This window comes from Eumetopias jubatus, unplaced genomic scaffold (genome assembly GCF_037043125.1).
Source record: "Eumetopias jubatus isolate StellerSeaLion01/CBP00866 unplaced genomic scaffold, mEumJub1_p1.0 scaffold_3, whole genome shotgun sequence".
Taxonomy (NCBI): domain Eukaryota; kingdom Metazoa; phylum Chordata; class Mammalia; order Carnivora; family Otariidae; genus Eumetopias; species Eumetopias jubatus.
Window position 1 is genome coordinate 192,455,501 of NW_028274809.1, and position 27,069 is coordinate 192,482,569.

Sequence of the window (27,069 nt, forward strand, 5' to 3'; positions counted from 1 at the left end):
CCTGTGTTTCCATGTGCACGCGCATGAGAGAGACCCTTTAAACACGTATGTAACCGCATTGGGTCACATGGAATCCCTGGTTTTTGTACTGAATGGAGACAAGTAACTTTGGAAAATTTCCTGTTTTTCTGTTTATTTTTTCAAGTATAAAGAACACGTTTGCTCCAGTTGGTGATCTCTCATGCTAAGTATTCTTTAGCTGACAGTTGGACTGAAGGAATAACCTTTTGGAAATAACTTCCCATGCTGTGTTCACAGATGATCTGAGTATATTTTAAGGAAACTTATCTCTGAGTTTAGTTGTGGGCATTTGAGACAAACGGGAAATACTATTTTTACTCTGTCACTTTACAGCGGTGGAGAATTTGAGGGTCACAATGACATGCTAGTATTGTAATTCCTCAGTTATTTCTGTGACTTTCTGATTTTGGATGAGGATTCCTTTTGGAAGGGTGTGTTTCAGATAAGCATTGTAATTCAGTGTAATTCTTCATTTTCTGTAAACAGAATGTGCCAGATCTAACTGGTAATCATGTAGGATCATTTCCTCGTAAGACAAAAATACGGACGTCCTCTAAGTTGTGAGTTTCTCCTTGTTACAATTCTGATTTACGAATCTCTTTCTTGAATGAACACACCCGAGGTCTACACCTCAGTGACCTCTTCTGGGCTGCCTGTCTCCAGGTAAGTGCTCAAGAACGTCCACTCGATCTGTCCCACTTCTTGGAAGTGTAAGTGACCCTGAGCATTTGCCCTCGTAGCTGCAGACTGCAGCCTTCCTGTGGGGCTTCACCCATGTAGGTGTGTGCCTTTGACCTGTGTGTGCTTGCTTGCTTTCTTTTTTAAATTTTATTTTGTTATGTTAATCACCATGCATTACATCATTAGTTTTTGATGTAGTGTCCATGATTCATTGTTTGCGTATAACACCCAGTGCTCCATGCAGAACGTGCCCTCCTTAATGCCCATCACCAGGCTAACCCATAGCTCTCTTTGAAGACTGGTGTCCCCCAAGAGTATGCCGGAGGGTATTTCCAAAGCTTGCTGCGAGTGTGCTTTTCTCCCTGAGTATGTACCCCCTTATGGCAGGTACCCCCATTATTTAGCGTTCATTTTCCATGCACGTTGTTTTGATATGTAAAAGCCATGGAGTTCTGCTTTTTGTACATACAAGGTATGTGTTTAATGTGCATTCTCTAAGGAATTTCTTAAATTGGAGACCCAAGGAGAGAAGCAACAAAGCGGGTAGTCCTGGGGGAGAGGGACATTGCTTGCTGCTACTGTTGAGTCGGTTGGTAGTAGTGGGCCTCGCTGCAGGTCATGTGCCCCTGGGGCTGGGGGGGTCATGCTTACTTTTGACAGGGAAAAGTGACCTAAAATGCAAACTGGGTTTTGGGTGCAGCGATTAATTTAGTTATAGAAGAACAGTGGTATGAATATGATCTGCAGGGAAAGGGACAGAGGTAACAAGCTTGTTTTTGTATTTCTGGAAGTAAGAGTGTGCGTGTGCGATGTTAGGTTTCTGAAGGTGCCCAGGATCAGGTGGTCCTGGAGGGTAGGCCTGCCTGCTCTTTCTTCCAGATGTAGATGCGGTAACAGGCGGGAAGAGTCATCCCACGTAAGAGTTGTACCTCTGAGGCACAAGTGGGGAACCTGGCATGACGTATGGTGGGGTCTGAGATACGAGGGTATGGAATTTTCCTGGAGTGTGGGAGTGAGTGTTCCTCTAGATTAACGCAGTGTGCGCTCCCCCAAACAGCTGTGTGTGCAGGTGCTGTAGGGGATGTTCTGGGCATGGGTGTGGCCGTGTTCCAGTGACTGTGATTGAACGTGCTGTTCCAGGGACATGTCCCCTAGGGTAGCTGGCATAATAGAGTAGTTTGGGGGTCAGAGTTGATAGTCCTCCAGTATTAGGGATGTTCTTTTAAAGTTTTGTGTTTGCTCATAAAACACTGTCAGTAGTACGAGCCTGTAAAGACCAAGCAAGGAGGACAGAAGCCCCCGGGGATGCAAGCGGAGGTCCTGCTCCGCCTGCCTCCACACCCAGCCCACAGCTGCCCTCCAGCTCCCGCCCACATGCTGGGACTTCTCTGGTGGATGTGTGTTCCCGAGATGCTCTCCCTAGGTGCGTAGTCTTCCCTTCCCTCTTCCTCGTAAGCTTGGGCTTTACGTTTTCTTCTCCTGTTGCTTTCCCTTCATTGGTAATGCTTGCCGGTAAACTTGGTGGGTGCTCGGCTGTGACTCGCTCTGTAACACGAGCGTCTGCCTCGACCTTTCTGCCTTTGGTTGGCCACGTTTTCCACGTTCCATCAGCAGGACTGTTAGGAGTACACTGGGTTCCAAAACCACAGGCCGCATCCGTTCAGCAGATACTTGAGTGAACTCTTAGGGGAACTGGGAGAGTAACCGTGACAAAACCGAAATGTCTTTCCAGAAATCATGAAGCTTACCCGAGACTCCCTGAATGGAAGGTGAGGTGGAGTAGACAGTCGAGAAGGTGAATGTCCCCCGGGCACTCTGCTGGCATTAAATAAAAGACTTAGAGGCGGAACGGGGCACGCGCCGTGTAGATCTTACCGGGTTCCCTGGGCGCAGTAAGCCAGCTACAGCAAGTCATTGTGGTGATGAGTTTGAGTCTAGGGAACTCCGACTACAACTGCATGTGAGAGGGTAGGGCCTCCTGGTTTTGTCCGCTGTGATAATGGCCTAGTGGTTGGGTTTTAAAGTCTGAGTCTGATGGATACTGTAAAGTACTGATGGTAAATTGCTAGTATCTGGGATCCTGTATAATGCTTCCAGAAAAGAAGAGGAGGGATCTAAGGGTTAACTGTTGAAGCTACAGAAGAGCGTAGATGTTACTCTCTCTCTCCTGTGTAAGTTTCTCTAATTCAGTTGCAGAAAAGCAGGGGCAGTGTAATCCTAGCGTGGAGGGTCCTGAGCGTTTACTCCTAGCGCGTTCTCGCTGAGAGAGCTGGGAGGACTCGGCACAAGATGCCGTCCAGGTCGAGGGCGCCGTGGCAGCGAGGAGGCTGCTGGCGGTAGAATGAACCTGCACAGAGTGAGTGACGTGAGCCGGCGTGGGGACTCGTAGCTGAGGTGACCGCTGTCGTGCAGAAGAGAGGAAGAGGAGTGGGAATTAGCTGTTCTCAGGGCTGCCTGCCCGCTCTGTTGGTCACTTCCATCACGGACGAAGGGGCAGCCGTGGAGGTGGAGCTTTCAGACCGGTTATTCCTAATCGTCCCTTCCGTAAGTGTTCTTACCCCAGAACAGTCACAGAAGGAAGCCTGTGATAGCTGAGTCATGTGCCGTGCCTGTGTCTGGCCACCTTTGCCCACAGCCGGGGCGGGCGCTGCTGTGTTTGGAGCGCCCCCTCGTTTGCGGGTCCGCGTTTCGTGGTCTGTTCCCTCTGGTCAGCCGAGGTCCGGAAGCAGGGGTGTGTGCTGGGAGGTGAGTGGTAGCCTGACACGCTGTCACTCAGCTTACTTCTCAGGGGGCGTTTTATCCCTTTACGTCCTCACCTCACTGGGTGAGCACAGGACAGGTGACTATTGTTAGGGATTTCGTTAATCTCTTCCTGGGCCTTACCAGTTAAACTTTATCATAGGTCTGTACATAGGGGAAAAATTGTGGCATGGGTAGGGTTCGGTATTCTTAGTTTCGGGCATTTCCCGGGGTCTTGGAACCTAGGTCTCACCGGTAAGGGGCGGGGGTCTCCTGTATGGGCCTCCCCAAGTGTCCCTACCTTCCGTGCTGCTTAGAGGCGCCATGCCCTCCATCCAGGCATGGTTCTGATTCTGGAAAGCATCTTCTCCTGCTCGTTGCTTTTGCTTTCTCCTGAAAATCCTATTAGATAGGGTGGGGGGATGGGTTAGCCTGGTGATGGGTATTAAAGAGGGCACGTTCTGCGTGGAGCACTGGGTGTTATGCACAAACAATGAATCATGGAACACTACATCAAGAACTAATGATGTAATGTATGGTGATTAACATAACAATAAAAAATCCTATTAGATAGCTTATTTTGCCCTCTGTAGCTCTTTAAAAAATTTTTTTGTTATGTTAATCACCATACATTACATCATTAGTTTTTGATGCAGTGTTCCATGATTCATTGTTTGTGCACAACACCCAGTGCTCCACGCAGAACGTGCCCTCTTTAATACCCATCACCAGGCTAACCCATCCCCCCACCCCCTCCCCTCTAGAACCTCAGTGTGTTTCTCAGAGTCCATCGTCTCTCATGGTTCGTCCCCCCTCTGATTTACCCCCTTCCTTCTTCCCCTCCTGCTATCTTTTTTTTTTTCCTTAACATATTTTGCATTATTTGTTTCAGAGGTACAGGTCTGTGATTCAACAGTCTTACACAATTCACAGCGCTCACCATAGCACATACCCTCCCCAGTGTCTATCACCCAGCCACCCCATCCCTCCCACCCCCCACCACTCCAGCAACCCTCGGTTTGTTTCCTGAGATTAAGAATTCCTCATATCAGTGAGGTCATATGATACATGTCTTTCTCTGATTGACTTATTTTGCTCAGCATAATGCCCTCTGTAGCTTTTAATCTGTTTTTCGTATGTTTTGTTTTTCTGGGCTTCATTCGTTTGGAGTCCACTCCTCAGATGTTTGTGTTCACCAGTCTCCCCTCACCAGTGATGGTAGCTGTCCATTGAGTTCCATTTTAGTGACCACAGTGTTCACTTCCAGGAATTGTTTCATTATTTTCCAGGTGTGTTTTCATTTCCGTGTTGCCTTTATTCTTCATTATGGTTCTTTTTTTCCAGGCGTTTTAAACATACTTACTCTGTAGTTGCCTAGGTTGCCCCATGTCCAGGTCTTGAGTACTAATTTCCCTTGCATGTCCTATCTGTTTACACTCTTGGCTCAGTTCTTCATGAGCTCATACTTTCTTGTTACAGATCTGTCTTTGGGGGTTCATTTGGGAGGGGGTGCCTGTGTACCCTGGCTTGCAGAAGTATTCCTACAGAGCGGAGGAACATTTGCTTCCTGAGGGGCTCCCGGAGTTTTTCTTGCCCCAGGCAAATCCTGGTGGGCCTTTGGGGCTTGTTGTGGATTTGGACCACATACCATACAGCAGGGTTAGGCTCCGGGTTTTGATTTCTCACAGGCTGCGTCTCCCATCACTGAGTAGCCAGCCCACGTCCTTGCTGTTTCTCTGGATTGGTGGGCAGGAGCTTTAGGCTTCTGTCAGCCCTAAGGGTCACCAAGAGATCCTCCTGTTTGAGTCTGTCTGGCCCCAGCCTCAGCCCCCAGGGACCCTCATTGTCAATGCCACTAGGGATTCCCCACCCCCTTTACTCATTTAGCACATTTATGTTTAAATTTTCTTGTTTTTGGCGGTTTTAGTTCATTGCAAGAAAGGGAAGATCTGCATCCTCTGGCCCCTGGAAGGGCAGCATGAAATTACATTCTCATAGTTTCCCTGCCTCTCAGTCACAGTGGATTGTGTCCATTCTTAGCTATCAGTTGGGCCAAAAAATGGGTTGTTTTTTTTTTTTTAAGGGTACTGGGAAGGCGGAGTATTTTCTAATGTTTCCTGTGCACGTTTTTTGTTACGACTGGCCATAACTGTATGTAGGTTTTGTTCTTGTTTTTTTTGAGGGTGGGGGAGTAGGGGAGAAAGTGCTAGAAGGTTCCCTAAGGCTGCACAGGAGTTCCTACGGTAAACCTGGGAACCTAGGCCCCTGTCGCTGTTCCATTGGGGTAGTGTCACCTCCGGGCATGACTGTCCTGAGTCCAGTCACTGGGATGAGTGCGGGGCGGGCTCTCGTGTGGCTGTTAGCGGGGATCCTGCCAAGCCTTCTGCCTCAGGCTCGCGGTGTGAGCTGGTCGATCGGGGGCAGAAGCCTCTTGCAAGCCATGTGTCGGGTGTCCGTGGCAGACAGGCTTCCTTACGCGGGGGCGCCTTCAGTTGGCGGCACTGCAAGCCTGCACAGCTGGCTCCTCTGTGAGGCCGCTCAGGACTGGCCCTTCTTACCTTAGGGCCCTCTGTTGAGAACGGTACACAAGTTTTGGGGAGATGTTTGCAAGCCCTCCCATCCCAGTAAGTTCCACGCAGCAGCCAGCAAAGCTGTGGACTCCTTTTTGTGAAGGGAGGAAAGACCCACCCAGGGTTCGGACTCTGACTATGTTGTCTGGCTTTCTTCTGCCTACCCTTTGTTTGGATACAGTGTTGGTGGCCTGAAACTTCTTTTAAAAAAGCTTTTTCCCTGAGGGTTCTAGAGGGGAGCGGGGTGGGGGGATGGGTTAGCCCGGTGATGGGCATTAAGGAGGGCACGTTCTGCATGGAGCACTGGGTGTTATATACAAACAATGAATCATGGAACACTACATCAAGAACTAATGCTGTAATGTATGGTGATTAACATAATAAAATAAAATAAATAAAAAAGCTTTTCCCTTGTAATTGTCCTAGTAAGTTAATTGAATACTATTATCTATGGTGTTGGGAGGTGTGTCTTAAATGAGGCATTTGGCAAATTATTTGCTTTTAAAATTTAAAGCAGAATCAAGGTAGTAGCATGCACGTTGGTATTTGTGGTCTCGACGGCTGCCATTGAGGCTCCAGTGCTCTCCCCTTTTATATGTATTTGTCCCCTAAATTATGGGTTTTAAAGATGAAAAGGCATTGGTGGGGTGAAAGCATGTCAGTATTTTCTTCCGTAGTTGCACACCTAGCTACACATGTGAGATTGTTCTAGCTACCACACTTTCCTTCCCAGACTGGTATTTCTTAGGTGTTCAGAAGTAACTCTTTTCCTCACGGAGTTCTCTTTTCCATCCTGTGGGCAGAGAGCAGAATTCTTTCAACTGGAATAACACCCGTTTTGTTCTTCATTTTCAGCCATTTGGAAGAGCTTTACAGTGAGGCATTGAAGGCAGGTTTAGGTGGACAGTTGCACAGGGAGGGGAGGGCCCACAGTGGGTGTATTTTAGGCATTTGGAGTTTCTGTTGCTAGGAAGATAATGGCAGTACTGGGCAGGCAGTTGGAATTAGGGGCCTGAAGCTTTGGGAATGTTTGTGGAAGTGTTTGTGGACAGGCAGGTGGAAGGATGCTGAGCACACAGCACAGGACAGCAGAGGGACAAAATGTTGATTTATACAGGGAAGGTGGGTGGGGATGCTGCGAACTACATCCCTTAGGACGCGCTCCGCAGAATTTCTCCTTGCCCTTGCTCCCCACCAGCCCCGGGAGCCTTGGAGGAGGACCGGTGGGTGACGTGCACATCCCCCCGAGAGCCGTGTTCTCAGTTAGCAGACGCTGCTTTCATACCGGTTGCACTGAATTGAAGCTAGACCCCGTACAAACACTCGCCTCTTTGCAGCCATCACAGTTGGCTCCCTTCGTCTCAGGTGCAGAGGTTTTCTGTCCCTGCTTGGCGTGGCTTTCCTTCTTCTTTGCTTGTCACTTGGAGCCAGATCCTACTTGTTTAGAGAGATTAGTGCGTTCTCAGTGCTCTGGATTCCTGAGGTGTAGTCCTGACCGGGGGTTGCCGGCATCTGGTTCTGTTCCGCTAGTATTTTATCTTTCCTATGCTCCTGAGTTGTGTGGGTGTAGCTCTGCGGTCGGTAATGGAGCACAGTCTGTCAGATACTGAGCCTGCACAGGGGGTATGGGCCGGGGGCACGCTGGCTCCCTGACCTCAGGGAGCTGAGTGTAAGGGGCAGAGACGTGGGTCTCTGTTCAGCTTCCCTTTTTGGTTGGTGGTTTCCGTGGAGGCCCCTGGACCAGCAGCTCTGGGCCGTGTGGGGCTGGCGTGTTCGGGGGTCTCAAGTGCTGGTCAGTAAAACTGTGTTAACGTTTTCATTTCAGAGAAGCCTGTGTCACCCAAGTCAGGAGCACTGAAGAGCCCTCCCAAAGGATTTGACACTGCTGCCGTTAACAAAAGCTACTACAACGTGGTGAGTAACTGCACAACCTGTTTTAGGAGTAACTTGGGTTTGTTTTTGGAGGTCTCTAAAACTCTGCAATGGAGAAGATAGGTAAACTACATAGAACATGGAGAAGGATATAAAAATCATCCCATTACTGGCTGCACAGTTATAACAACCATTAATGTTCTGGTGTATTTTTTTCTCATCTGTTTTACAGTCTTATAATTTCTTTCCAGTATTTATGCAGCATTGTGCCATTTTTGTCACATAATGTGGTGTTCCCTCAGACCATTTCAGGTCTTCAAAGATGAGACTGTAAAGAGGCGCATGATGTGATGTAAAACCATTACAGGCATCAGGTGCATTTTACTTGTACTCAGAGTAGATTGTAAGTACTTTAGATCAATTACTGTTTCTGGTTTACTTGATCTTAACAGAGTCTTTCCTGGGATTGATGTACATATATATCAGAAAGCATGGAATCACAGGAGAGTGTCTACACGTACATAGTAAAGATGAGTGTTTTAGGATCTAAAACTGCATTTTGAAACTTAGGAGCAATTTGTGAACTTAAAAAATAACCTGTGAAGTCTAGTCTAAACCATTGCATATACTGCAGGAATAGGAAATGATACTCTTCATTTGGATAACCTTTTAAATTGCTGGCATGTATCAGTGAGATAAACCAGCAAAGTGAACCTTGTAAATGTGGCTTGGTCTTATTCCGTGGAAAATCTGCATTTTGGGTTTCTTCCCCGCTCTGAGTCTTCCAGAGAAAGTTTCCTGATCGCGGTTGTCCATCTGAGTGTGTGAGGCTGTGCGTCTTTGCCGTGGAGCGGCTCCGGGCTGGTGCTGCTGTGAGCAGGGCTCAGGGTTTTCCTAACTCTGTGCTGCTGGTGGGCGAGAGGGTGAGGCCGCGTGACACTCCGCCATGCTGACCTGCTGCCGCGGCCTCTGCCGTGCGTCTGCATTCTCAGCGCACTGTGCATTCACTCACCATCAGCCCCACATCTTACAGAGTGGGGTGAGCTCGGGGGGGGGGGGTTTGTTGTCCTCCTTGCGTCGGTTCGGTTACGTGCCCTGCAGTGGGCCCAGGTGGGGGCAGTGGGTTGTAGCAGTGCCAGAAATGAGGCCAGCCCCTGTTCTCCTGTGTGAATGCGGTTCATTGCTTCCTCTCCCTACCTTCCCTGCCATGTCCACGCTGCCCCTGCCTGCTTTCCCTTCCTCCCTTCTTGTCCCGTGGCCTCCGTGCGATGCCCTAGCCGTCTCAGATTGGTTTTCTTCATGTTCCCCGACGCCAGGCCCCTCTTCCTACGCAGTCCTTCGCTTGAGTCTCAGCCTCCGCTTCTCCCACTTCCTGTTCTTTTCCCAGTCTCCTCTGCTTCCTCCAAGCGCGGGCTTCCACGCCAGTTCTGCACTGAGAGAGTGCCAGGCTCCCCAGCACAGCCTGTACTGGGGCCACGCACCTTTCCTGGTTGTGCTCTGCCCTCCACGTCCTGTTTGGTTCTTTGTCGGAGGTTTGTTCCTGGAACATGGCTCTACCGAGGTCGTTGGTTCTTAGTGTATATTGTGCTATGTGCGTGGCTCCGTGCCACAGTAAGAGTCGTCTTGTTGTTCTTCAGGGTTTCACAGTGCGAGAACTTGTGGAGCTGCCTTTCCTCTTGTGTTCTTATGTGGGATGTTGGTTTCTTTCCAGGGGAAGGCTTCATGTGGGGAGTGTCAGCTTGTCTGTGTACCGATGTTCTGAAGGAGCTTGCTTCTCTTAGAGGTTAGAGGAAGCAGGTTAGCGCCCTGTAAACCGGTACCAGCTGCATCTCTCCTGTCTCTCTAGTAATCTTGCTCCCATTAGGGATTTTTGTCAAAGTAGGCAACCGTGCTTTTCTAGAAGTCCTGGCAGGTTGTTTTCCTTTGCATTTTATACGCGCACACAGACACACTTAAAGATTTATTTGCTTATTTTAGAGGAAGGGAGGGAGAGAGAGAGAATCCCAAGCAGATTCCCCGCTGAGCGCGGAGTCCGGCGTGAGGCTTGATCTCACAACCCTGAGATAATAAACTGAGCTGAAATCAAGTCAGACGCTTAACTGACTGAGCTCCCTCCCCAGGTGCCCCTTCCTTTGCATTATAACTTCTGTAGTCCTCTTCAGCTTGAAGCATAATCAGTGCCTTTTTAGATTTCTTTTAACTGTGCTTGTACAGGGTAGAGAGCCTTCATATCACACGTGCTATTCTGAGTCAGCTACTCTTTAATTCAGAATGCAGGAAAACACCTTGACCTCAGAATCACGTCGGAATTGTTGTTTACATAACGCTGTGTTAGTAAATAGCGTGTGTGAAAATTGCAGTTGTTGTTATGGACTTAACTCAGAACTCATAGGAATCACCTTTTAGGATAGCACTCCCATTTTATAGGGGAGAACACCAAAAGCTCTAGAGGTTAAAGCACTTGTCCGAGGTCACACACTGGTTAGTGACTAAGTCAGGAATAAATTCCTCTTCTTTGAAGTTTGTATTTATAAATGACGTAAAGTAAAATATAGAACAGAATACCACATGCAGAGCAAAGTAGAATAGATTATGCATTCGGCATTTTCACACTGCCTTGGGTGGTTTCATTTTCTTTTTTTTTTTAAGATTTTATTTATTTGACAGAGAGCAAGAGCAGGAACACAAGCAAGGGGAGTGGCAGAGGGAGAAGCAGGCTTCCCGCAGAGCAGGGAGCCTGATGCAGGGCTCGATACCAGGACCCTGGAAACTAGGTATTTCACAGGAAGTATAGGTATTTTTAACCCCACTGATTGGAGAAGGTTCTCCAAGAGGAAAGACTGTTCATGAAAGACTGGGTCTCTGCGTAGGCCCAGCGGAGAGCAGTGAGGAGAGCTGTAGGTGGAGGTACAAGCGTATTGAAATTAAGACAGGAGACAGGCATGAATGGGTTGGATCTGTAACCTGTTTCTCCTGTATGATGGTCAAGACAAGCCCAAAACACTGGGGGGTTCAAAGTGATTCTTGGTGACTTAAGACCGTCACAGGACATTCATCATGTTTCCTCTTCATGGGACTCCCACTGCGCACACGTTCATTGTGATGGTGCCCATGGGTCTCTGAGGTGCTGTTAATGTTTCTTTGTTTCTTTCTGTTCTTCAGACTGAAAAATCTCTATTGTCCTTTTTGTTGGCAGATTCTTTTGCATTTCAGATCTAATGTTGAGCCCCTCTAGTGAATTTTTCACTTTATCACACCTTTCAGTTCATAATTTCCATTTGAGTTTGTTCAAATTTTCCATTTTTTTAAAAAAAAGATTTATTTATTTGAGCGAGCGTGCAAGTATGTGTAGGGCAGGGGCAGAGGGAGAGGGAGAATCTGAAGCAGACTGCCTGCTGAGTGTGGAGCCCGACACACGGGGCTTGATCATGACCTGAGCTGAAACCAAGAGTTGGATGCTTAACTGACTGAGCCTCCCATGTGCCCTCATTTCGTTATTTTTATAGTCAAATACACACTGTATTTGAGTCATCATTTGACTTGCCTATTTTAGAACAGTTTTAGGCTCACAGTAAAGTGGGGAGGGTGATGGAGGTTTCCCATGGACCTCCTGCCTCCAAATGTGCATGGCGACCCCCTGTGATCAGCGTCTCCGGTGGCCTGATGGTGCTCATTTTAGTGCAGGATAGTAACCCACTGTCTGGATGGGCCAGTTTATCCGTCACCTACTGGGGGACATCGCGCTTCCTTCCAAGTGCTGGAAACTATGAATAAAGCTGCTGTAAACTTGCGTGCGCAGGTTTTTGTGTGGACGTGTTTTCAGCTCCTTTGGGTAAGTGCCAAGGAGTGCTATTGTTGGGTTGTGTGGTAGGAGTACGTTTCGTCCGTAAGGAGCCACCACACTGTCTTCCAGAGGAGGGTTCTCGTGGGACGGCCTCTCCGCGTCTGGTGGTGCCCGCGGTTTGGGTTTCGCTGAGGTGCTAGGTGTGCGGTGCTGTCTCCCTGTTGTAATTGGCACTCACCCTGCTGACGAAGGATGTGGAGCATCTTTTCACATGCTTATTTGCCATTTGTGTACTTTCTTTTGTAAGGTATCTGTTCAGTTCTTCTGTCCATTTTTAAAGTTGGGTTCTCTTACTGAGTTGTAAGGGTTCTTTGTACATTTTGGTCTTTGACCAGATGTGTTACTTTTTCCCTTTAACTTTGTAGTTTGAGGATAATATGCATGGATATAGCTTTTTTGGCATTTATCCTGCTGGGTGTGCTCTAGGCTTCCTGGGATCTGTGGCTTTGGTGTCTGACATTAATTAGGGGAAATTCTCAGTCATCATTTTTCAGTCTCCTGTTCCTTCTCCTCCCGGGATTCCCATTATGTGTATGTTACACCTGGTGCCGTCCCACAGTCTTTGGATATTCTCCTGTGTTTTCTTGTGTCTTTTTGGTCCTCAAGGATTCCTTTAGGTGTTGGAGCGTGTGGTTCTTTCTTCAGCGTGTCCCGTCTGCTCATGAGACCGTCACAGGAGTTCTTTTCTGTTAGTGCTTCTCTATCAGTTTGCAGTTCCTAAGATTTCCATCTCCTTGCCAGCTTCCCTTGCATGTGGCCTGCTTTATCTGCCAAATCCTTTAGCACATTAATCATAGTTGTTTTCAGTTTCTGGTGGGATCATTCCAGCATTCCTGCCATGTCTGTCGAGCTCTGGTGCTTGGTCTCCTCAGATTGTGTCTTGCCTTTTGGTGTACCTTGTAAATTTTTCTTGATGGCTGGACATGCTGTGTCAGGTAAAAGGAAGTGCTATAAATAAGCCTGCCATGAAATGAGATGAGATGAGGTGTTGGCGGGAGGGGAAGTGCTCTCTAGTCCTGGGATTGCCGCTCTATCTGAGCGGGTGTTTTTACATACCACCCCTGCCCCCACCACAAGATGGGATGGCTGCGGTGAGCTGGGGCTGGGTGTCTCCCTTCCCCAGGTCTTTGAAGCAGGTTGGGCTCTGGCTAACTCCCTCCCCTGAGGGCAGTTCTCATTAAGAACAGAGGCACAGGGGGCCTGGGTGGCTCAGATGGTTAAGCCTCTGCGTTCGGCTCGGGTCGTGATCCCAGGGTCCTGGGATCGAGTCCCACATCGGGCTCCTTGCTCGGCGGGGAGTCTGCTTCTCCCTCTCCCTCTGCCTCTCCCCCTGCTTGTTCGCTCTCTGTCTCTCTCGCAAATGAATAAAAAAAAAAAAATCTTTAAAAAAAAAAAAACAGGGCACAGCATATTTCAGAACGTTTCTTTTCCGTTTCTCTGCTGGAAACCCAGGGGCATTTTCCTCTGATACTTTGGGAACCTCCTCAAACTCCTGGACTTCAATTTCCCAGTGTTGTGAGGGCTTCTCTACAACTGGGTCTCCTCCCAGAGTTGTTAATTCTCAGCTTGTCTGCGCTGAACCTCCAGCCATCCGTCAGTTCTAGTACCTGTTTTCCAACCCTGTTGCCGGCTCTCGGGCTGGTTTCTGCCGGCCCCCCCAGGCTCTGATGAGTAGGACTTCCAGTGTTTGCAGCCTCGCCAGTCTTGGGGTTGGGGGTCTGCCTTGTGTCCTGACCTCTCTCCCACCTGGATCCAGGACACGCTGATTTTTCAATCTGTTCAGCTTTTTACCTGGTAGGATGGAGTGATGATTTCCACACAGAAACGGGCAGAATGGGAAGGCCCTGTTTGAACATGTTGATAGCAGCTGTTATGAAGCTTTAACCTGCTGAGCCCAGCTTCGGGGCCCCTCAGCCCATTTCCATGGAGTGCCTGGTTTTTGTGCATGGGTGACATGTTCTGGGTTCTTCGTGTACGTTGTACATTTTCACTAAAAATTGGACACTTTAGATTTAGTAATTCTGGGTTCTGAACTCTCCTGCTCCCAGGATTGGTTGTTACTTTTGTTTACTGACTGACTTTGACTAACTCTGCAGTTTATCTCCCCCACAGCCACTGAGGGCTTCCTAGTATTCATACTCAGAGCTGCAGAGCTTAGTATGTAGCCAATGATTGCTCAAAGATTGTGCTTAAACGGGCTTCCATTCTCTGCCAGCGGATCTGTATGTGGTCAGTTAATGCGTTGGGGTGAGAGGAGGCTTTCTAGAATATAAAAGCAATGAATGAAAACAAAAGAAAATACTGAAATTGATTAGGCTTCATGAAAGTTTTATAAATTCTTTGCCTTCAAAAAATGGAAACCAAATTACAAGTTAATTGGAACATTTGTAACAGTTATAACAACACAAGAGTATCCTTAATGACTGAGGAGCTCATTAATGCACATACATTACGATTAGTGGATAAATACGAGAGGATGTGAGCGGTATAAAACTGGAGATGTTGGAATCGTTTGGGCCACCGTAACAGCGCCGCAGAGTGGGTGGACTCCTCCCAGTTCTGGAGGCCGGGAGTCTGAGATTAGGGTGCCAGCTGCTTGGGGTTTGGCTGACTTCCCTCTTCCTGGTTGACAGAGGGCTGCCTTTGGTCACGTCTTCACATGGCTGAGAGAGCCGGCCTCTTCATCCCCTTACGTGTACTGCCCGAAGGCCTCATCTCCAAGGGCCACCACACTGGGGATTTCGGGATGCCCAAAACATGCGTTTTGGGAGGACACGAACATTATCTATAGCACTCTGATAGTATGGTTAAGTTTTGCATAAAAATTCTGATAGCAACCGCTTACAGATCTGGTGTGCAAAGATTTAAAGAGAGTCTTCACTCTGATAGTGGTGGAAATGTAAATCCATAGTGCTTCTCAAAAGTAATGTGGCCACTGTGTATAGAATTCTGCAAATGGTCAAGCCCTGTAATCTAGTAGTTCTAGAGGAATTACCTAAAATGTGTTCAGTGATGTTTGTGCAAAGGTGGTTTTATTTATTTATTTTTTTTAGGATTTATTTTAGAGAGAGAGAGCAGGGGGGAGGGGCAGAGGGAGAAAGAGTTCCGAGCAGACTCCCTGCTGAGTGGGGAGCCCCAACATGGGGCTGGATCCCACAACCTTGAGATCACGACCTGAGCCAAAATCAAGAGTCAGACGCTTGACTGACTGAGCCCCCCAGGGGCCCCTGTGCAGAGGTGTTTCGATGGGATTATAGTGATAAATTGCAAGCAACCTAAGTATGTAGCAGCTCAAGAACGATTAAGGAACCGGTGGCACGTACATTCATAATTAGGAAAAATGCACATGAAGCTTTAAAAAAATACCTAAAATGCATGTTTACGTGCAGTATAAGCAGAACACGAAATTCTAAAGGCCGCAGGATTTAATGATGCAAAACCGTGGGCCTGGGAAGTAAAAGTGTGCAGGAGAGCGTGGCTTCTCGGGAGTGGCAGACTTCGTCACTCGATCACGCGAGCCACGGTGGCTCGCGACTCTGGCGCCAGAGGCCAGACTGTCGGAGCCAGAAGCAGGGCGTCAGACTTGAGAGCTGCAGTGGAGGAAGTTTCAGGTACTGGAAATACGGAGTTGATCGTTTTCTGTGACAAAGCCAGCCACCACTGTTAAGTCTGTTTTCAAATGGGAAAACAGAAAGTTTTCTGTGTCCTAGATCAGTGCCTGATCTGGAGAGCCCTTGTTGTGGGTGGCGGAGCTGGGGGGGTACAGGCCCGCGGGTCGTGTGTGTGTGCCCGTCCGTGGGGTGGGCTGGCCTGGGGGAAGCCCCCTCGCTGCCTGCACAGGGACTTCATTGTTAGATGAGCTTGCTAGTGTTGGCCTTGGCCTGGCGTGTTGGCTTTAGGGAGCCTGATGAGGTGCTTGGCCTTGAGGAGGTTTTCAGGGCTGTGAGGGAGAGCATGTAGAAGCACTTGGCGCATTAGGCATCATTGGGGTCACCATGCTGTTGTGTCTGCAAACAGGCATCCCCTTGAGGGTTACCTGGGAGAGAGCTACAGTCAGGGGTGACAGGAAGCTGTAATGAAATGTGTCTGTGGCTTGCCTAAGCTTGGGGGATTTTAGCAGGGAAAGCACGTGAGCTGCACCTGCAGGATCGTTCAGACCTCTTTCCAGCAGAGCTGAGAGAAGCTCCCGGAGAGAGGGAAAGCTCTGGAGATTGGTCCTTTAGGGGGTGAGGAGTTTCCTCAGTCATCATTAGAGAAGGAGATTTCTTAAATATGTCCCATCTATGGAGACAGGTCCTCATGACCTTACATGTTCAGTGGTACTGGCTCATTCTTCAGGTTCTGTCGAACGCTTTTATTGAGGACATTATGTCGGTATTCTTTATGTACAGGAACAGTGAGTAGAGAACTACTTCTCATGCCAGGGGTCGTGAAAAGGCAGGGTAGCTTTTGCTTTTGAAACATTGCAGTTACGGCAGGTGGCAATCACCAGCTTTAATAAATGTACGGTTATAGGTGTGCTTTTTTTCATAAAACGCTGTAGCAACTTCCATGGACCTTTACTGTGCTCTTGGTGCCTTGTGTCGCTTGGAGCCCCTGCATCTGGTCCAGGGGAGACCGGAGACCGCTGGCCCAGCATCTTAGGCTCCCGTAGACCAGCACTGACCCCAGGCCCTCGTTTTGCTGCTTCTCCTTTTCCTTTTGCTTCCTGAGATTAACCAACACCTTAACCAAGATGGCTTTTCAGTTCTTCTCTCCTGATACTGGAGTCATGTAACAAGTAGCACCACATGGGAGTCCAGGTTTGGGTTGGAAGGCTGCAGTACCTGGTTTGTAAGATTTCTTCTACCTTAAGTCAGGGAAATACTTGATATTGATACTCGAGTGTCACAACCCTGTAAAATCGGGACGCTCCCCGCCCCACCTCCACCATACTGCCTTTCTTAAACAGACCCATAGATGTGTGCAGTCCCAGGTAGGTTGTGGCAGAGCCAGGAATTGCACCCAGGTCTGCTGGGCGCCCAAGGTTGGCTCTTCACTCATCCCTGTTTGCTAAGCCTGGCTTCTTGCCCCGACCTGTATCGTCATTGACCCAGAGCTTTTGCTGTAGCTATTGCATCATAAACCTTTAGTGTTTGGAAGAAATCTATCCTAAGACCTTATGAATCCCCAAATTTAGAAATACAGTAATATAATGTCTTTCAAAAGGCACAATAACGTTAAACTTTTATCTGGCCCCTCCGGACTCTTTTGAGAGTTGGTTACTAAGAATATGCAGACATGAGCAAGCTCCGTTCAATCAGTAATTTCCAGTGCGAGTGGGTGGGGTTGGGCTTCTGTGTCCTTAGGGCTGAGGGTGTGGAGCTGGGGGAAGGGGGTTTGGGATTGCTTCCTCCAGCAGCGCGGCCAGGCTGTTCCTTCCTCTGCTTTCCCCAGAGGCTCACGTCCTGTCTTACAATCTGTTTTTTGAAAATGTAAGTACAGTTTAATAGACTGGGTTGGGAGGAAACAGGCAGGGATAATGTTTTCCTTGTGTGGTGGGGCCAGTGAGGGTGGGGGTGGTTATTTCCTACTGTCTGATTTGTTACTGTCCCAGGGGCATGCTTAAGAACAAACCAGGGTTATGTTTCTATAAGTAGGTTTTAGTTTATGATGATCTTTCATCTTGATCAACTCTCTAAGAAAATGTTATGCTTCTTAGGTAAATTAGTTATTTATTTTTAAAGGACTCAGTGACTTAAAGTATGAAACCTACCAAAATTTGCGGTGAAAGTCGCAACTCATTTGTAAAATCAATGGTACTAAGTGTTCCTTGAACGGTGCTGGTAATAAAGTGAGTTTCTGTGTGTCTGCAAGGTAGTGAAGTCAGTCTTTGTTTTGCTCTGCTGTAGCGGCCGAAGCTCAGGGATTGTCTTTGTGGCCTGATGTCCTCCTCCTGTGTGGGCCCATTGTCTGCTGGGCCGGGGCTCTCCACGCCTCATGCCTGAGGGAGAGCTGACGCTGGCGGAGCCCCGCCGTCCTTTCGCGGCTGTGGAACGCAGGCCACTCCTGCTGTGAACCCTGCCCGCGCTCTCTCGGGCCAGCCTTCGTGTGATGGAGCTCTGCAGCGCGGCTGGGAAGTCACATGGGGTCCTGCAGCAGCCAGAGCGTGCAGAAGCCCAGAAGGGGGAGACAGGTGCTGATGAGCTGGGGGGGGGGGTTGGGGGGGGTGGCATGTGCGGCTCCTGGCCTCAGCGGGACTCAGGCAAGTCTGGTGGGAAAGCTGAGTGTAACTTGGATTGTTTGGGTGGGAGGGTTATAGAACTTGTCTTTAGCACTTACTTGAAAAGCATGTTTGTGACTGCTAGTTGACATTAACCAGCTTAACTGCCTTACTATAGTTTTTTGGTAGAGGATTCTTTGGCATTGTTTCTGGTACATTCTTAGGGGAGGCTTTTATATCTGCATACTATGATTTAATGCTGTGATGGAGGAAATGCCATTTTATCCGACTCACACTCATCCTAGTGATGTTTTCTTGTACTTACTGCCTCTCATTTTATAAAAGGTGCATGGGTTTTCAAGCACTCTCTAAGCAGCACTGCTAATAGTTCGTAGTATTTGTAACCAACACATGAAATCACAGTTTAATTTTTGTTGGAACATTGAAGACTTTCCATCTTCTGCATCGGTGACAGATTAAATTTTTGATTTTTTTTTTTCAGTTCAAGGACTATTCTACTTGGATTCATGTTACTTTTAAAGGATAAGGTCTGGTGTAAAGTATAATTTTCTGATGCAATGGCTGGTGTCACAGTATGTTCTCTGTCCACCGTTCCTTTGACATTTGTGTCTAGTGACCATTTCTTCGAAGGGAGACCTTGTAATCCTGGGACCAGCACCCAGATTTTCCCACAAAGGAATGAACTCCCAGAGCAGCCCCTCCGCCCTCCGGCTCGCTCCCCCACTCTTGCATGAATAGACCCATTCAGGGGCGAAACCAGAGCCCAGTGTCACAGTGAAAGCGACTGATTCTCTTCATCTTAGATAGCGTAGCATGTAAGTTACTTTATCAGGTTTACATTTACTTATGAAGGACTGTGCTCTCCCGAGGACACAGAAAACAGTGAACAGACTAAGAATCCATGTAGCGTGCATGTTACTGATGTTGAAATCTAAATTTAGCTGAATGATTACTTTTTTCTTTAATGTTTAAGCATATATATTTTAATTATCAAACTGGGGAGAAGACTGAGTGTATTTGTATTCTATACAACTTTGTGCGTGATTGAGGATGGTTGGTTTCGGAAGAGAAGTAGCACATCTTAGTGCATTTTGTGGACACTCTGAAGCGCACGGGACGTGATTTTCTCATTGAGGAAGGTGCTGGGCTGCTGACAGAGCGGGAAGGAAAAGGGATTGAGGAAGGGATTTGCTCGCGTTCCTTACTTACATCGGGTCTCCTGGGAGCCCAGATTCTTGCACTCAGCCTGGCAGCCAGAGAGGGGGCACAGAGGGGGCCGGGCTGTGTCCAGTCCAGGTGCACACGCCCCACGCGGGCTCTGCTCCTCACTAGCGCTTTGATTCTGGAGGATCCTTCCGGAGGACAAGACCGAAGCAGAGAGGGTAAGAGGGATACAGCTTTTCTGAGGAGGAGAGAGCTGCTGGCCTTGGCACCGCCCTGCCCTGCCCTGCCCTGCCCTGGGAGGGGCCTGTGCTCCTGGCCATTGTGATGGGAAGAGGCTTACTTTTTAGTTCAGCTGTTCTGCACTTTTTTTTTTTTTAAGATTTTATTTACTCATTTGAGAGAGACAACAGAGATCATGAACAGAGAGAGGGAGAAGCAAGCTCCCCACTGAGCCGGGAGCCTGACGCGGGACTCGATCCCAGGACCCTGAGATCATGACCTGAGCCGAAGGCAGATGTTTAACCGACTGAGCCACCCAGGCGCCCCGTGTTTTGCACTTTTTATCTAACATAGGGTATCAGGAAATATTTTAAGGTTGATTTATCATTCTTTAAAGTAGTGGCTATTTAAGGGCTTTATACTGGTGGACTTTTAATTTTTAATGTGTATAGCATGATCTGAGACCATCATTCTCTAATGAAATTGATTTATATTTGCTAGGCTCAATCTAAAGAGTAAACTTGATTTTATTATTAGTTGAAGTATACTTTGCGTATGTTAAAATGCATGGATTTTAAGGGTACAATTCAGTGAGTTTTGACAAGTGTATTTATTTGTAACAACTACTCAGATTATGATATAGAACATATCTGTCACCCTAGAAACCTAGGCCCCTTCCCCATTGTCACTTCTCCCCCCTTCTGCTTTCTGCCCTCAACAGATTAGTTTTGCCTGTTCTGGGACTCACTGTAAATGGGATGGGCATGGCATCCTTTTGTGAATGGCTGGCTTCTCCTGCACGACACCGTGTTGGGGATTGATCTGTGTGTGCGTGCTGTTGTGATGTGAGCAGATGGGGCATCACTTCTCTGATGATGGAATTCATCCCAGCCTCGTTCTACGTGTTACCTGTCCCACGTGTGCTTGGCAGTGAGAGGAAGTGAATTGTGTCACTGTGGGAAGAATCTGTTACACAGGTTTTCATGGTTAACGGTCACAGAGAGGGGTAGCAAACACCTTGGTATTCTGTAGAAGCAACACTATCCTGAGTTTGGATAGCGATGAAATTCCCAAAGCTGCTAAATCTTAACGGCGAATAATGCGATTTGTCATTTGTTGTAGGTGCTACAGAATATTTTGGAAACAGAAAATGAATATTCTAAAGAACTTCAGACTGTGCTTGCAACCTATCTCCGGCCTTTGCAGACCAGTGAGAAGTAAGTTGGATGATAAATTGTATTAACTGCAACATAGTCGACACCTAGACTGTTTGCTCATGTTCTCTGAGAATGGAGGATAAAATGCTGGTACAATCTGGTGTACCAGTTTGTTTTAGATGTGGGGGTTTTTAGTGGGTGGAGCCTCTGGGCATTGGGAGGGGAGAGGAGAGTGAAACTGTACGTACTTTCACTATTATTTTTCTCGGTTCTAGGTTAAGTTCAGCAAACACTTCATATTTAATGGGAAATCTAGAAGAAATATGTTCTTTCCAGCAAATGCTTGTACAATCTTTAGAAGAATGCACCAAGTAAGTAAGACCCTAAAAATCTGCAAAATTCAGGTTCTAGTACAACTGGTATTTAAAGAATCAAGTTTAATGTAATTTTAGAAATCACATTTCTCATGATGGAAACTGTTACTTTGAATCTTTTTGCTGTATCAACTTTTATAGTAAAAGTTGTGTTTTTGACTGTCCAGTGTTTATAGTAGGGGCCTCTACTGACTGTAGAGAAAGGAAAGAGACTTGCCAGGAGTAGGAATTTTTAAGGGAGGAAGATCCCGTGCCGGTGGGCTCCTTCTGCACGTGTTCCGGGCTCTCTGGAAGCGGGGGGATCGTAAAGCACCATGTCTATAATGCGATTACCATGCTTTGTTTTACCTTTTCCATGGTATTTTGTGGGAAGTGGGGAGGCATGTTCTGAATGATTGACCATCTACTTGACTTTTTTTTTTTTTTTCCTGTGTGACTGTTTTGTTCTTGGTCAACATCAGACACAGCGAAGGGTGTTTACTAAGTGCCTGCTGGGCTTTGGAAGACTTGAAGTCATAATGCACATGAACACACTTTTCTCGGCTGTAGGTTTCCAGGTGGTACTCAGTGTTGATTTACCTGTGGTTTTGGTAGAGGAAGGAGATCCTTCTTATTTTTAAATTCTGTTTCTGTGTCAGCAGGACCAGGAAACTTTTTCTCTTGGAATCTGGTTGGTCTCTGGTTTTTCCTTCCTGTAGCGTTTTGTCTTTCTCCGTCTTGGAGGTGGTGAGGGGTGTTCTGCCCTCTGTGCCCCAGGCCGACAGTTGGCCAGGCTCAAAGTAGGTTCCAGGTTTCCTCCAGGCTCTTGATCCTGGAAGGTGTGACAGGGAAGCTGAAGGACACAGGAAGTACTGACTTTCAGACAGAAATTCACATTGTGTTTCCTTTTGTAGCATTTTTAGTTTGTATAAAGTGGCATTAATTACCGGGCATGAAAAGAGTAGTTTGAGAATCGCTTTGCTTTCCTTTTGGTGAATGGCAGTCATTTGCCAGCAATGTGGGGCCTTCGCAAGAGTCCAGCCTCCATGTGTCTGCCCCTGCTTTTCCCAGTGGCCTTGGATAACGTGGACTAAATACTATTTGTGGAGTGCACTTGTAGCACCTCCTTGGGCCTTCCCTCAGGCTTCTGTGCACCGCACATGTATGGGTCTGAACCCTGAAATTCAGGGAGGGCACAGAGGGGACGAGGTCCAACATCTCGTCAGACTGTAGGCGTTGGCGTCATCTCGGACCTCGGTGTGACCTAGGTAGCGTTTTGGTCAAATTCCTCAAGGGCATGGTGCGGTTGGTGTTAGCTGTTGGATTTTCGATGGTGGAACGGAAGGTTTGAGCCTAGCTTTCCTTATCAACCGTTCCTCTTTTCTCCTATCATGAATATTCTGAAAGTTTGCAGAGATTGGTATAGAACTCAGGTGCGCAGTCCTAGGATTTCCCCGCAAAGTCCCAGCAGCTCAGGTTGAACCAAACTGTGCCGTTTGCTCTTGGGGCTTAGCTGTCCCACGTGGTCCAGCCTTGGCCACCATTGGCCCCAGAGCATAGAGAACTGTGTCCTTTCCTTCTCCAGCTGCAGTCGTCTCCAGAACCTTCCTCTCTGGCCGTCTGCTGCCTTCAGACAGTTGGTTTTATCTTTTGTCCGAAGTTTGTGTACCTGCAGGAGAGTCCGTTTGATAGGATAAGGTGGCTGTAACCTGAAGGGGAGCCACCTCCATGCTAGAAGCCAGCTGAGGGCATGGCCTTGAGCTTGGAGTCTGATGGGCCTCCCAAGTAAGGACCACTCGTCATCTGTTGCTGTTCTTCCACAGTTGGTGCTGACCATCTCCCCTTCTGTTCTTTTTGTTCTTGAGAGTTTATGCCTGTTTGAGGCTCAGCAGCTGTCACAGCCTAGATTTGAGAAGGGAGAAAGGGGGCCTGTAGGGCGCTGGGCCTCCAGCTTTCACCTAAATGGAAGGAGGGCTGTGGTGTTTCGTGGTGTGTGTGTGGGGGGCGCCTGTCTCGATGCTACCTCAGTAGCAAACCTCGCCAGCCAAGTGATTTTATAATTCCCCTCTTATACAGAGCTGAAGGATTCATGACGTCTATTTCTCTCACTGCTCAAAGCCTCGCTCTGTGGGCTTGTTAGCTGTGTCCAGGTGGGTCATGGCAGCCGGATGCTGGAGGAAAGAAAGGCGCTTAGTTTGCTGCTTTATAGCAGGAGCTTTCAAGGCTGGCACTTGCTAGATTGCTGGTATGAACACGCGTTCTGGGATATGTGTATTTGGCTTTCGTAGTGGTGGTATACAAGGAGGTCTTCCTCACTCAAATTTTCTGTGTTTATTACTTGGCAATTTCCCTTCTTTCTGTAAAATTTAGGGTGATTTCCCTTGTGTTGCATATCTCTAGGTTGCCAGAAGCTCAGCAGAGAGTTGGAGGATGCTTTTTAAATCTGATGCCACAAATGAAAACCTTGTACCTTGCGTATTGTGCCAACCACCCATCTGCAGTGAATGTTCTCACAGAGCACAGGTATGCTCCCTCAGACACCCTCCCCTGAGGGGAAGGACCTCGTGGGGTGTGCTCCACGTCAGCTCGTTTTGACCACGCATTACATGAAACGCAGTGCGGATATCCACTTGTCTGTTGAATGGTTATGGTGTCTTTAGTCTCCTCTTGAGTTGAATGCCCAAGAGGCACTGGTAAGGGGGTCTCTGAGGTGCTGAGTAGCATTTTTGGAGTAGAAAAAGAATGTTTCTGTGAAGTCTCCCTTCAGCCTGGAGCCCTTGGGATGGTGGGTTGGGGGAAGTGTTAGGATTCTGGAATGTAGTTGTGAGCTAACTCCAGGCTGCTGGAATCCTGTTTCTCTGAGTTCATCGAACTGGAAGCAGGAGGGATGGAATTAGATTTGCTGTAAGAGAAAATGCTACTTTTAAAAACTGGGGCTGGGTTTTCTAGGTAAAAGTGAAAGTTGGGGATAATTAGCTTCGGGTTCTCAACCTGAAACCGAACTAAAAGAAGTGAAGCGGAAGGCACAGATCTGCCACTTGTTTGGTGAGGCCCGGGAGGCGGAAGGAGGCAGAGGAGCAGCTCTGTGGCCGGGGGGGTGCTGCTCAGTGGAGTACAGGGGCTCTGTTTCTGCTTCTCAGAGGGGAACCAAGCTTTACTCTGTGTGCTAGGAAGATTGTCATGGTTACTTTTGAAAAGAGCCATTTAAAAATCTTTTAAACCGTGAATGAAAAAATTGTTCCAGTAGCATTAAGGATAAGTTACAGTTAAATATTTAAATATTTGAACTTAAGAACTCTTGGTAAGCAAGCATGTTTGAGCTATTTATAAATTGAGCTGAGGCTCAAGTGTAGTGTCCCTGTGAGTGGGGCTGGATTGTGGGGCTGTGGAGGGAGGGCCTCTGGCTCACTTGACTTGGTTTGAGCCCCAGCTCCACTCAGCTGGTGAGCCTTGGGTAAGTCGTCTTGCTTCTCTGGGCTTTATTCTCTTCTCTGAAAGTGCCGACTTGATGGGATTATTGTAAGCATTAAGCAAAACATATGTGAGCAGACCGGAACTGAGTGAGCGTGGCGGGTCTTCTCCGTGCCCCTCCGCCAGGAGACCCTGTGCATTCACTGCTGCTCAGTGTGCTGAGACACAGTAGGACAGCCTCTCCAGTCCTGAAACGAGGCAGCAGCCTCTGCTGGGTGACAGAAGGAAAGGGAGGTCAGGGTGTATGGTGTCCACAGAAATGGAATCCAGAGAACCCCCGCCCTCTCGCCCCTAAACTCTTCCTCTTTGCCTTTCTGGGACGGCGGCTGTGTCCACACATACCTTCCGTTACGTGCTCTGCCATCCCCTCCTGGGCGTTAGAATTTCCATAAAAGTTGAATGTGCAAGGATTACATTTATATTTCTGAGAACTCCACAGGAATTCTTGACGTGGCAGTAGGGGAGACAAACAGAAAGCAAATAGGATGTTAGGGTTAAAACTGTCCTTTAAAATTTTTGTTCTCCTTCCTTTTTGGGGGTTGGGGGTTGATCCTCTAGGGTTGGGCTGGAAGTCTAGAGAGGGTGGGGTGGGCACTTCTGGGGACCGATTCTAACTAGATATTTTTCCCCATGGAAGTGAGGATCTGTCCTGAAGATGGCATTTAAAGTGATTCAGATTGTTTACGAAAATGTTCAGACTTTGAAGGGAAATGCTTGCGAGTATGTGATGTTTATTCCCTCTTCTGTGCTATTACTTCAATGATTGTTTGTGTCCTAGCTGAAACTTAAGTGCAGCGTTTTCCCAAAATAACAGGGAAGGAATACAGACAAGTTTGAGCGGGGAGCCTCTGTACCGCCTCCATGTGGCATGTCCTTGGGGTGGAAGGGTCACGGTCCTGCTCTGGCAGGGTGAGCTGTGAGAGCGGGCGCAACTCAGGCTGCCGGGATGCGCTGCCTGTGTGCCCTCCTGAGGTCTCTGGGCAGCGAGGGGCCCCGCCCTGCCCACCTGTCTGACCCTGCTCCGCAAGCGTAAGTTGGTGAATTGAGACAGGGCTGCAGTTGGCCGGGAGCTTCTGTTCGTGTTCACCACATTTTATTCTGGCCTCTTAACCTGTAAACTCTTCCCTGCTTCCTTTGCATTTGTTGGGAGTCTTAAAGCTGCCACACTTACAGGTTGATTCACCTATTTTTATGCTGGAATATACTTTTTAAGGATTGATTCAAGTGTACTGATGAGAAGTTTTAAAGGCTTTATTTGCAATTGTGTGATTGCTCATTGTGTTGAAATTCTGAGTGTGAATCTTGGGAATGCATAGACAGCGATGCCCGTTGTGTAGAGTCAGAGCTGAGAGGTTCCTTTTGCATTTTCATGATAGTAGACATAGGTTCCTGGCTGCCTATTTTAAATGAGTTATGTGTTTCATAATTCAGTCTGTAAATGGGTTTATTTCTTCCCCAGCACTGTAATTGTTGCTTTCTGCTTGGCTTACGTGATGGTTCTCTGTATGAGTGTCCTTTTGTTGGAGCCCACAGTGTCATTTCAGTAACTCCAGAGGAGATCTTCTGTATAAAGGTTGCTAGCATCAGTAGAAAGTAAGCTGAAAGAGCCATTGTTTTGTCACAATGGCCGTAACCAGCTGTTTTCTCTTGTACTCAATTTAAAAAACTAAAATGAAATATGATCTATAAAGACCTAACTGTGTACATGTTCTGGCATTCTGAGATCACGGATGTTAAAAGAAGTTGCTTTTGTTTGCAGAAATGTCATTTTAAATTCTTAGTTTTAGGGTGTTTCTGGAGGGGGCGAGGAGTGGAACTTGCTTAGTTCTGTTACTTTTTCTCTGCCATTACTACAGTTAGGAAACTTCATATCCAGAAATATATATATATAAAAAAAAGACCATTCCGAATGGACTTTCTTGTGTTTTTTCTTGTGGTAGGAAAGGCTCCGCATGGATCATGTTTGAAGGAGTTGTGAAATACACTTTTAGTGCCATAAGTTCCGCTTTTGTGGGTGGGACTGTGCCTGATCGGTTGTTCAACTTAGAGAAGTGCTGCTCATAATACACCTTCCTCCTTCTCAAGTCCGTCCCTTTCACTCCACTGCCTTAGGGGTGGGTGGATGGGGTAGTGGAAGAGACGGGCATCTGAGGAAGAAGGTGTGCGGGGCCGGCAGCATGTGTGTGAGACACAGAGGAGTACAGCAGGGTCAGAAGGACCACACCAGCCGCTCGGGTCCAGCGTGGGCCTCGGAGCCCTCCTCGGGTTCAGCCACCCTGCTAGCAAGGGGGATGGGGGCCTCCGTCCTCGCAGGGTGTCTTCCTCTGTAAATGTGCATAATAACGACACCTGTGTGGCAAGCTCGGGGACGTGCTGGGGATTATGTACAGAAGCCTCTCAGGTGCCGAGCAGAGTGCTTGTCCAAAAGTGGGTCATCCCCTTCCCTCTCTCCTTCCTGCTGCATTCTCCTGGCTACAGCTCTCCCTTCCACCCAAGTTGAGCAGAAGAAGGGAGTGGCTGGGAGAAAGCCGGCCTGGGAGCACTCCTCAGTTACCCACCCCATCTTAGTGGGGAGAAGTCGATGTCGAAGAAGGGAGGAGGCAAAATGGTGATGCAAACAGGTGCTCGGGGTGCTGCTCCTGGCCCTGAGACCCCCCCACAGTGTCAGGGCTAGACACTGGACCAGTGCGTGGCAAGGTTGCAAAACCCTGCTGTGCCGGGCTTCCTGCCGTCAGGGGCTTGTCCAGAGAAAACC

General features: G+C 48.0%; 1 protein-coding gene across 5 annotated transcripts in view; it reads left to right on the plus strand.

Moving 5' to 3' along the window:
- The window catches only part of ARHGEF7 (Rho guanine nucleotide exchange factor 7), a 102,670-nt gene that overhangs the window by 44,310 nt on the left and 31,291 nt on the right, over positions 1–27,069 (plus strand). For all 5 annotated transcript variants that reach the window (XM_028087301.2, XM_028087302.2, XM_028087303.2 and 2 more), the window contains 4 exons: positions 7,837–7,925; positions 20,456–20,550; positions 20,766–20,861; positions 23,244–23,366. In XM_028087301.2, the coding sequence (XP_027943102.1) occupies positions 7,837–7,925; positions 20,456–20,550; positions 20,766–20,861; positions 23,244–23,366 (403 nt within the window). The remainder of the gene's footprint in view (positions 1–7,836; positions 7,926–20,455; positions 20,551–20,765; positions 20,862–23,243; positions 23,367–27,069) is intronic.